General features: G+C 39.3%; 1 protein-coding gene across 4 annotated transcripts in view; it reads left to right on the top strand.

Annotated features, from left to right (window-relative positions):
* The window catches only part of LOC124158017, a 740,388-nt gene extending 739,225 nt beyond the window's left edge, over positions 1 to 1,163 (top strand). For all 4 annotated transcript variants that reach the window (XM_046533161.1, XM_046533162.1, XM_046533160.1 and 1 more), the window contains one exon: positions 406 to 1,163. In XM_046533161.1, the coding sequence (XP_046389117.1) occupies positions 406 to 610 (205 nt within the window). In that variant the 3' untranslated portion in view covers positions 611 to 1,163. The remainder of the gene's footprint in view (positions 1 to 405) is intronic.
* The last annotated feature ends 11,359 nt before the right edge of the window (positions 1,164 to 12,522 follow it).

Here is a 12,522-nt window from a genome sequence, read left to right as displayed (position 1 = left end):
AAAAGAAAAAGCTCAGGGGAAGTCCTATGGCTCGGAAGAGGAATGCGAAAGATTGCGTGGGGAGTAGGTGACGTCCCAGGACACTTAAACTTGTTCTGATCACCAGTCTCGCCAAACATACAAAAACAATCATAATCAAACTGCAATACCCCTGTTATGAAACTGCGTGGTATCACAATTTTACATTTGATTTTTAACTGCAATCTCAATAACACTTAAAAGTGACAGTCACAGATACATAATGGGAAAATATAAACATAGCTCAACACCACTATTCATCCAATTAGCAGCCTAAGATTTTAGATAAATATCCTTGACCTTCGGTATGCATGTATAAATTAATAACAGCAATGGTAATCACTCACACATTTTTTTTCACTAATCTGTGAATTGTTTCTGTTACAGGCTCTCTTCACTGTCCGATTTGCCACCCGATTATTCAGTGCGATGGAAGTCACAGATTGTGAGAGCTAACAATCGGGTCGCAGCCCCTGCGCAGGAGGGCATGTCAGGGGAGAGCAATCGCAGTCGCCTCGACAACACCGTCATCATTGTGGCCACCTTGTTCTTGCTCCGGAAGAGATGGGAGCTCGCAAGTGTGGCAGCATAATAGGATGTTAAAGTTGAAAATTGTTGCGTGTTTGAAATGAAAATAGTTTGATTGACTGAGTGGAAGATTACATAGTGTGGCAACTCCTAAAACTAAGAAAACATGAGTTAGAGCGCCAGAAGACAGAATGCCATACCAAAATCCTCTCGAGTTTCAATGGATGTGTAATTTTGTAGGCATACTTGTTGAACAAGACTTGGGACAACTAAGCCATTGTTGTGGGTAATGTGATGTAATGCATTCCCAGAAATCAACTGCATGTAATGCAGTTGATGAAAATTTTTTAATGAGTGAAATGGAAGTATTTATTCACAAAGGTGAACTACAAACACGAGTGCAGAAGATTCACTGAAAAGACTGCTCACGTTGACGTTTGTCAAGTCCAAGTAAGATGTTTGTTCAGAGTAAATTAATTTGGACTAGGTTTTCAAAAAATTGGCAATGACTACACAAACCAACGTGAGACTGATATCACTGAAATGAAGCATGCAATAGCATGGGAACTAATGTGTTTAACATTAAAGTCAATTGTGATATGTTCTAAAAACCTTAATGGTGGTTTCTTCCTGTAGAATAGATTGGCACCCAATCCCACCCTTAACAAATATGACTGGAAAGTGGAAACTAATAGTTCAAGGCATTAGATTAGCCAGAGGAGTCCATTTCAACAGTTATGCTTTGAAATGATGACCATTAAAAGGTGAAGCCATAATTATAGCAATTAAATGAGTGCATATTCATATGAAGCCTTATAAAGCATATCAAAATACATTTCCCTCCAAAATGATTTTCTTTGGCTTATGCCAATGCACTTAATTTATCTTTATAAAAAACAATTAGTCTTCTCCAGCAGTTGAGAATGCTTATGCACAGTGACGTCATGGCAAAATTAGCAGTGCTGGAACGCACTCTACTTAACTTTTTTTAGAAGTGAAATACATATTACTGGGTGTATGTAAGTTATGTATTATTTAAAATTTATTACAAAATTTTTTGCTTTGGTTATGAATATTAGAAATTTTGAGGCATCAAAATTGATAAAAGTGTTATATGACAACATATTATGTCTTTTGTTAACCAGTGCAAAATGGAGTTCTGGCTCATTCCGACACCACTGCTTATGCATATACAGAAGAGGGGCTTTTGGGACATTTATATGGACCTACTTCCCTTTTTCCATTTAAGCCTTAGACAGATATAAAAAGTAAGCAATGTCTATATTGAAAAATGTGGATTATTCAGAAAATATTTCACAAATACACAAATCCTAATGCCAAGTTTCCCCTTGATTGTAAAATATCTGAGCAGCCAGGACAAGCAATTCTCAGGCAAAAGACTCAGTGATTCAACCACAAGGTTGGTTTGGATATGTGAGGGCAGAGCTCATCCCAGACTAAGCCACAGGCATGCGATAATCTCACATTCAGGGTTGGTGAGGGGCAGTTCCATTCTCTTGGCCACCTCAAATTAAAATCATTTTTTATTTTAGGAGTGTGCAAACGGCTTTGAACGGGACATGAACCCAGGACCTTTCCATCAGCAGCCAAGTGTTCCACAAATTATGCAAAAATCCACAGAAATAAAATCATTTGCCTTGACTGGGAATTTTTTCTCTGCATGGATTATTTGCTCAGTTTGTGCACTGCTGGTGACTAACGCAAATTTATCACCGTGACTGGTCCCGGTATACTTAAACAAGTGTACCACCCTCTAAGCTGCTATTATCTCCAATGAAAACCCTAACAAAGGTAATTTGACCGATTAGTAAAGTATATCCAAGGAGAGCAAGTAAAAACTAATAGCCAATTTGCCCCCTTGCCCTTGCCCACCACCTTTGCCCCAATTCCTGAAGTGGTATAACATATTTTGCTCTGTTTATTGAAGTTATAGCAGAGCTATGAGAAGTCATAGTCCCATCAACTTACGGCATAATTCATATCTTTTAGTTTTTCACATTGGCCTTTTAAGTACCCCATTAGATGTTCAAAACTATGAATCCTTGCAGAGAGCCCATATCCTCGTGTGAATCCTCCTCTCCTAGAGCCATAGAAGTTATAAACTCCCAGGATTATGAACTTCTTGTACCAGATATCATTTTTCCAGTAAGAAGGAAATGGCCGGAATTCCTTGACTTGGGATTTGGAAGTAAACAAAGGAAGTAAAGTTTGATCTTATAAATGGCATTTATATAAGGTCAATCATGGTTATATTGGGTTTTTGGGAGTGTAGGCTAGGAGAGGAGTGGATGAATACGGTATGCTGACGCAACCAAGTCAGTGGCGTAGTTAGGATATTCGTTCAGGGGGGATCCAAAACCAGGGGGGAAATTTCTTTAAAAACAGGGTAAATAGTAATGGGTTTTAAACTAATTTTAACACTTTTCATAATCAAAAAAACTTCATTTGTTGGAGAAATATCTGGTAAATTCATGATTTTTCAATTTTTGTTTTCTTTTATGGATGAAAACCATAGTGTGGTATTTCAGGGGGGTCCGGACCCCCCCCCCCCCTGGGATGCCACCGAACAAGGGCTGCTTTCCATAGTTCATTCTCTTCAGGGATAACTTCTACGAGGGTGCTTTCTTCAAATTTTGTTCACCTTGAAAATTTAAACTACTTCAGAGTGTCACTTGAGAATTCCCTCCTTACTTGTACACTTGTAAATACACTTGTTGGGAAAGATATTTATTTTATAATTTTTAATTGCATGCATAGTGTAGAATGAGGGATCGTGATGCGGGTTGCCTACCCCCACACAAGTCCTTTTTGGGGATGCGGGAAAGGTCATTGTCTCGATAAATAAAAGGAATTCAGGTGATGTAATCTTAAATATCACTTTAAGCCCCAAGTTTTACACCATTGGAAAAAAAAGGGCTCGTGCAAACAAAATTTAAATTATTTATAATTTTAACATTTTTGTGAAAAAATTTCAAAATTGCAAAAGTGCTAACAGTGCTAAGTGCTATTTGGAAAAAAGATCATATTTGTATCAACACAGTAGCGGATACAGAAAATACTCAAGGGGGGTCACAAAAGATATCTTTAGCCACCTTTCCTATTGCTGTAATTACAAATAATTAAGTCGCATTCAAGGTTTAACAAATTTTTATTTAAACTCATCATATGCACATACAATACAATGCCATTTCATGCTATAAAAAAGTTATTATTGTTGTTCTGCAATGTAAGGCATTGCAGGCAGCCCCACAAGGGGGGCACACACCCTCCCAGCATCCTTCGGCACCCCTATATTTATCCACCACTGTGGATACATAAACAGTTACCATGCATAGTATAAAGATGACAAGTTTTATGTCCCTAACTTCTTATTTGGCCAGATGGTAACAGCAACAAATTGAAGAAAATATGTAGTTTACTTGCCCTCATGCAGGGAAAAAGTCAGGTGTGACCAACTGGTGGGTTACGCCACAACAAATGAGTTAAGAATGCAGGATGGTTTCTGCTGTCAAGCATTAATACCAAAAGGAAGCATTTTAGGTGCACTATCCTGCAGTTACAATAGGCTTAATAGGTCTACGTTAATTAAAAATAGCATTAAATTCTGATTTAATATTATTAGTAGTATTACCTGTACTACATTTTTTCTAAAAAAAAAGTAACCGTTTTTTGAGAGTAAAATCAAGTTGCCCAGCTTTGAGTGCATGGTATTCTTGTAGCTTTCGTTCCAATTAGGTACTTGGAATTTTGATCTATGAAAAACAGATCTATTATTAACAGTTTTTATAAAATAAATAGTTTATACCACGAAAATTGACGGATTTGTTTTCAATAGCGCAAATCTCTGCTAACTTCGAAACCAATGGGTCAATTGAAAAGTGAGATTGAATTAATTTACATGCACGAGGACTTCCGGAAAGAGTCCAGTGTCATTGCCCTACTAGGATTCATCGTTGACAATAACATTCGAAACACATTCAGTGAAATAACTAAACTACTGGAATTCTTGCGACAATTCCTATGACAACTAGTGAATCAGAGGGGATTTTTCAACCCTTAAACGTGTTAAAATATTCTTACTAAGCCAGATGGACGAGGACAGGCTCACTGTTTTAGCGATGTAGTCAATTGAAAAAAGTTCCAGGATGGTATCGAAGGTTTCAATGACATGGTGATGGACAAGTTCGCTCAGAAGAAGGAAAGGAGAATGAATTTCACCTACCATCACTTGTAAGGGTGTCGTCAGAATAGCTATTTACATTAGCATGTTTTTACTATATCTGTTCATGCAGTTTAACGGGTAGAATGTTGGTATGTCTGGCATGCTATGTATTCTATTACGACGAAATATGATGCTCATGGATAATAATTAACATAATATAAATAAATCATCCTACATACGCTCTAAAGTACAACCTGGATAAATTACCACCAGGTGCCACTGAATGAGGGCCCTTTGAAGGATACGACACACCGGGACTGGGACCCAATAATTCTATTGTTACGCCAAGTCACCCGGGGAGGGGTTTGGATGGGAAGGAAAAAGGAAAGAGGCGCCGCCGCGATAGGAGCCCGTCGACGCCTCCGGGGAGAGGATAGGAGTGGACGGTACGGATTAGGGAAAAACCCGCGCTGCCATGGAAACAACGGGGCCCTCTACCAGCGACCACCGCTACTTGATTTACCAACGAAATTGGCAGATTTCTCTATGAGGAGAAAAATCCAACGATCGTTTAATAAACCTAACATACACGTGGAACGAGAACGTTTCCCAATGACAAGGAAATTCCTGCGATTTTCGGTAGATAAACCTAACGTACAACAACTGCGTCTCAGTTCACGAAATAGATTGATAATAATTGCTCACAAAAATCAACATTTGATTTTTTTCACGGAATGAGGTCCCACCAATTGTTTTGCACATGAATTTTGCGAATTTATAGCCCATAATGGCCAACCCATTAATTATGGTTGAGGACGTGAACACTACAGATACATCAACCTTCCCTTATATTCTGAGGAAAAAAAGTTTTCCATGGCAACATAGTAGCATGCCTAAACACACGATGCTGCGCAATTTCAAATATTGTGTAATTCGGGCAAGAACTGTTTCGAGCCTTCTAGTTTTTCACAGGAAATTCTGCAATTGGCAGCAGGAGCGGTCTGGATTGATTTGGGTCCCTCGGCTGGGGCCCATGATGGCCCCTTCCTTACCCGGATCTTCCAATGCCCCGAAAAGGTTAGACAAGGGTGATGCGGGGGGGCCCCTAAGAGCGTAGCCCTCGACGATCTCCGACCAATCGACCTGGACAGATCGCCCTTGGTTGCCAGGTTCCTCCGACTGGTACAAGTTCGAAAATGATTTGATTTAGTCTTAAGCCAATCAGGAAATTGAGGCTTCAGTACGGCTGTTCCATTGAGCAAATCAACACTCACTTGAATTTTAGCCCACCACACCTAGATTCAGTTCTAGACACATTGAATCATTTACTCTTTCAAACTTACTTATAAAGATAAGATATGTGATTTACTTTCAATATGGCTATGATATTTAAACCTTTGAAACAAATCTCATGTATTTTTAGCACTTTTTTCCGTATACATTCTTGGCATTTCTAAATTATGTCTTCCATAGTGTAGTTGCTCGCTTAATGTTTGGTGGTTGAAAAATGCAAGAAATATTCTACAAGTAAATACGGGCTGCAGTGATTGTTCTCTGATTTTGTATTACTATTTTCAGGACCATTTTCGTAGGACTAACGCAAATAAATAGTATTACCCAACATCGTAATAGTCATTGCATAAGTAGCGCTCATTATATTGCCTCGCGAGTACAATTCCAACGACTTAGGTTGTGGAATATATATGGCGCATGTCCTTCAAAATAACGGCGGTCCGAAATCTCCCATGTCCATTCGCGAGCACGAAACCTAACAGTTGCAGCTGAATGCCCGAATTGACGTACTAGCAGTGATTACTGTTCGGTACCTCTTATGCATGGAGATGACCTTGACCATCTTTTTGCACTGACGATTTGTGTTAGCAATATTGGATAAATTAATGGCGGAAGTTGAATTATAACGAGAAATATAAATTAATAAATAATAAAATAGTAACATAAATTGTTAAAAGCATTTCTTAAGGAAGGGAATCCTTGAATGAAGTCAACAAAATTGAATTCCACTTTCTAATTGCAAGCCACCTTCTAATTGCATTAATATGCAATCCATCATTCAGCACTACTAGGCACCATGTCCTAGGCATCCTGTGGACTGACCAGAATACCTCTCATACATATATACCCTCAGGGGTTCACCCACATGAGTGCAAAAAGTGGTTAATTTCAATAAAAGGAAAAAAATCATTAGCCTTCTCCTGGAATCGAACCTGGACCACCCAACTGTGAGCCTGATCCCTCAAGTTAAACCTGGATAAGCAAGATACAGCTTAACTCTCTCCAAATAACAGAGTTTTTGTTTGTTTGAGTTCTTTTTCACTCCTTAATACACCGCTTGGTCGCTATTCCCATGTCAAATGAAAATTTTAAAAAAGAACTATCCACTATTAAGTTAATTGCTGTTCAAAACGGGTATAAATCTGTTACCATTGACAAAATCCTTAATAAGAAACTTAAAAAGCACGCAATGAAAACCGTCACAACGTTACCCTCAACATCTCATAACAGTGATAGACCTGAAACATCTTGGGGGAAAATACCATTCCTTGGCCCCCTATCTTATCGAGTGACTAGTATGTTCCCGAAAGATAAATTAAGATTAACATTTTATAATATGACAACTGTTGGCAATTTTTTATTTAACCCAAAACCAAAATTTATTGACAAGGACCAAAGCGGTGTGTATAAATTGTATTGCAATAAGCCTAATTGTAATTCTGTGTATATTGGTCAGACCGGACGTGCCATAAAAACTAGAACAAATGAACATATGAAGTGTTGGGTAAGAGGCGATTCAACCTCTAATTTTGCCAAACATCTGTTAGACTGCAACCATAGCAGTGATTTCAATGTCAAGGTTCTCCACAATGTGTGTAAAGGTAAAAAGATGGATTTTCTTGAGCAGTTGGAAATTTTAAGAGCATGTCGAAACAAAAATGTAAGGGTGGTTAACGACCTTTTGTACCCCTCCAACTCCTCCCCTTTATTATCAGTTCTGCTGGACTCGGCAAGTAAACCCACTGACCTTGAGGAAACTATTCCTCGTTAGCTTTCCCCTCCCACCATCACCACCTCCTCCCTGCCTTAACCCCCCTCTCCCTAAGCTATATAAGCTCGCAAAATGTTTGTATATTCACCTTGATAATGACAGTGTGTACTGCCGAAACCTAGGTCGGGATTAAAAACTCTTGTGGAACATACAAAAGTGTATTTCATTATGTTTCCAACCAAAATAGATGATCAACAATGGTAAATAACGGAGTCAATGGACGATCTCAAACAATAGACTCGTTCCAAACATGCCCCTTGAATTTGACTTTTCATGTTATTACTTCATGCCAGAAGCAAACAATGCACATTCCAGCAAAACAAATTATGCGTAATAAAGACGAATTTATTTGCAAGTGTCATCGGCATACCTTGTTAAGCTCCACGGGATCCAAGTTTGATACGCTCTTCCTGGGTGCCGTATGCCTTTCAAGGAAACTTAAATGGTTGTAGCACCACAATTTTGGCCTTACAACCTCTTCCACTCCTGCTCCACTCTTCTTCGACCTGATTAATTTGTTTTTTTCAGCCATATATTGTGTGCGGAGGCCATTTATCTTCGTTTTCACGTCCTCCGATGTGGTACCAGGTCGAAACTGTTGGGAGTATCGAGTACACATATTTTAAAAGACCATATCGGCGGTAACCACAAAATAATTCTTTGTAGGATTCATTGAAACCTCGTATTACAAAAAACTCAATATAAAGGCCACTACGGGACCACCACTTATCTAAATAAAAACATATCCAACACTATTTGAACGAAACAAGTCCTAGCTCCAGAAATGTATATTTGTGAATGAAATTATAATTTTAAGGAAATAAACGTACAAAATATTATCACGACAATTATCGAAGCATTCCGATATCACATATAATATATACGTAGTATATATTTATATAAATATTGCATTAGTTAATATCTTCACGAGGTGGGTATAGGTCAAGGTTAACCAAAACAATTATTATTATAATTTTACTTACAGGCAACAAATTAGTGGCTATGTCTTGCAGCGCCGAACTTCTCTTCTGCTTCAAGTGGTAATCTGTGGAGCTTACTTCGTACAAACACCTTTTTTCCTCGTAAAAACTAATGAGGGCTTCCACAGCGTTCCTCTCACAAACGGCCATGATGTCAATTGGCAACAGGAATCAAAGTAGCTGACATCTGGTGGCCAATTTCAGAAATGAGACATGGAGGATCGGCCGGTTTGTTTACTAGTGCTACAGCCTAGCGGTGTGCGAAACGGATGCGTTTTCAGCAATTTTGTGAAGCGAATACTGATGTATATGGTAAATCTCAGTTGTGAATAATGGATGAAGTAATTTTCTCCACATCTGACGTTTTGGAGTTCAATAGAGACATCAAGAGGTCCCTCGTTGAGGGCTATGAGGTGGAATGCTGTAACCTGCCATGGTTGAAGCACTGTTGGAGTATTTGGTTCTTGCAATGGGCTTTAGCATACAGACAAGCGTTATTAATGGCATGTCACACGAGATACAAGCTTTTCAGAAGAAAATTGGCGCTTCTTTTTCCGTTTTCGTGTGTATTGTTGGACGATTTTATCCACCATCATTACAAGAGATATATCATTATTAAAATCATCAAACAATATGATAGGCATCTACTCACATAAGCCATCCGTCCTCAATAATCTATTCTTCTTAAGGGAATTCGACGTCGGTGTGGTCGTGAGTGGAATTCCCCTTGCATTGGCGTTTTGACTGCTATGTGGAGTCACTCGACTCTCACCGGCTAGCGAAGATCGATGGGGAAGTGGCGAGACGGGTCGCGCGAGGGTCTCCGTGCCTCGGCCCGGGAATTTTGGCCATTTGGGCAAAGCGACTCGAGAAATTCTTTAACCCCACGAAGCACGCAGGCCTTAGAAACGTCGGGGTTTCGCACCGCATCGTATTCGGAAGAGCAGGGCCTAGTTATTGAATGAGAAAGAGACAGATGTTTTAAGGGCCGACCCGGTTTTGACGGGCCCCCGGGCGGAAGATGTCCCGGCGATCGTGGGGGGGATCGCCTGGGAAAAGTTTGTGCGACTTTGGGAGAAATTACTTGTCTCAAGCAGACTTAGTCCCGGCAATTGGTGGGTAGTCGGCCGGGAATATTCATATGATTCTCAGTTGTCGCGATTCGAATCATTTCCCCAACCTTAACTTTCCTGGCTTATTGGATATCTGAAAATTCGTTGATAGTTATTGCAAGTTTGTTCAACCTTCTTTCCGTCTGCATCTCATCCTCTGACACCTCCATACTTACGCGAACGATTTTTAAGTAGGCATTAAATGATACAATGAAGGTGTCATGCCTTCATATGTTTCTCTATGACCCATTCTTGTTTTTTTTCTTAAATAAAACTAGCATGCTAGCTCACTCTTGCCCATTCTCATGACGTGCTCCCACTTCTTTCCCAAATTAGGGGTGTGGCGGAATCTATGTAGAGAGATAGCTTTTGTCTCACACTGGTCGGTGCAATCATAAACACCGCACATTTTGTTGCTCATGAACTTTTCCTTCTAAGTTTTTCATCATAATGCCATTGATATTCGGCTAAGCGGTATAGTGCTGGCCGGCTAACGTTTCACACGAACAAGCGTACTAATGCATCCGATCCTCCATATTCGGCCATGACACCTAATTTACTGCTGTCACCTGGATTCCCTTCCAGATGCAATTGTCAATAAGAACAATGACGCTTTCAATAAGAACATAAAACTCGGGTATTCGCGGGTTATCGTTCCACACAAACAAACGCACTAAAGTGGGCGATCCTCCCTATTCGGCCATGACACCTAACTTAGTGCTGCCACCTGGATTTCCTTCCATTTGCCAATAGTTATCTCCAAGGTCGCGTTGGCAAGGCTCGGAAAGTTATGTATCGTTCACTGATTGGTCGAAACGCTTCAATACCATTCGAGATTCAATAGAAATTAGAACCGTTCAAGACAAGACGAATTTGATGGAAACGAAGTGATTCAAGAGCATTCAAGACCAAATGTCCGCAGTCATGACGATTGACATGACGTCATATAGATTCGATAAAGATTGTTCAACGAGTCTCGAACGTAATTTGACGAGAATTTGACAGTGTGAAACCCCCTTTAGCTTACGATAAGCTGCTTATCAATTTTTTCCGTAAGAAAACCATAAGAAACGGTTAACTCACTTACTTTGTGCTATCTGGGTTTATACTAGCATAAGTAAAAATTACATGTTGCAAAAATGTGACTTACAATTTCTCTGTGCATGAACAGGGTAATATTTTTGGTTTTCAAGACAAGAGTCACAACACCTGTATTAGCTGACAGAAAATAAATTAAATCCATAATTACCATTTAGTGATTGGGTCCAATAAGCTCTCATGTCTCTATAATCCAGAGTAGTTCTGTCTTCTCCCAAACTGTTATTCAATTCTGGGAATGAGTCCTAACTAGAAAGTGAAAATTTGCGATTGTTAACTGAATATCAGCATTGAAAACCAGAAAAACTGAACAAATGAAATGCTTGAACATCAAATGAATGAGGCAGTTGCTTAAAAAAGATTTTAACTGTAAGCAAGTGAATAATAAAGGTAATTAAGATAAATCGTAAAATAGACCAAGTTTGCACAGTAAATGCATTTATTAACTGCACTCGCTACTTATCGAACTGGAATGTGGACAAAATATTTCTAATATCGTTCCATTAAATTTAAAATTTAACTCTGGAATTAATTTAAAACTGAAAACGTAAAATATGACAAAAAAATGAAATAATGTTAGCCCAAAAGCTAAGATTGTCAATAAAAAATTCCTCATTTCCTCAGTTGATTTGATAAAATAAATAACTATTTTAATTTCAGAGTGAATGATTGAATTTGAGTGACAGGGGAATTTAATCTTACTGTAATGAGATGGCGCCATGTTTTTCGCGAAACAGGTAAGCATGCCTTACGTCCTCTTCAACTGTTGTCTTCTGTTCTTCAAAACCTGGGGAGAGGTAGGATTAGTAGCACATACAAGAAATAAAAAACCCTTGCACTCAAAAAGCCTAGCCTTACGTTACGCAATATTCTTTGGCCCTATTGGCCCAAATCAAAGCTAACACTCGCATTATCCTAGTGATGAGGTCCTCTTCAACCGTCGTCTTCTTTCTTCTAATCTTCAAATGAAGAGATGACTTTCTTCATGCTGTCCTCTTCTACCGATGTCTTCTGCTCTTCAAAACCTGTGGAGAGGTAGGATTAGTAGCACATACAAGAAATAAAATAACCCTTGCACTCAAAAAGCCTAGCCTTACGTTACGCAATATTCTTTGGCCCTATTGGCCCAAATCAAAGCTAACACTCGCATTGTCCTAGAGATGAGGTCCTCTTCAACCGTCGTCTTCTTTCTTCTAATCTTCAAATGAAGAGATGACTTCGCTGTCCTCTTCTGCTGTTCAAAACCTGGGGAGAGGTAGGATTAGTAGCACATACAAGGAATAAAATACCCTTGCACTAAAAATCCCCAAAGCCTAGCATACACTCCACGACAACATACAGGGGGTATCTTTGCACTCAAAACAAGTGAAAGTCCCATTCCTGTACGCTGCAATGGATTAGCGTGCATGCAAAAACCTTGGTTCAAAAGGCTAAAATTAACGCACGCATGTCGATCGCCTATCCTTACGTTACGCAAATCATTCGGCCCGAATGGCCCAAATCAAAGCTAACACACGCATTCGCACGCGCACACGCACA

This window comes from Ischnura elegans, chromosome 4, assembly GCF_921293095.1.
Source record: "Ischnura elegans chromosome 4, ioIscEleg1.1, whole genome shotgun sequence".
NCBI lineage: Eukaryota > Metazoa > Arthropoda > Insecta > Odonata > Coenagrionidae > Ischnura > Ischnura elegans.
The sequence above is the reverse complement of the archived record's forward strand: the minus strand, read 5'-3'. Positions and strand labels throughout refer to the sequence as shown.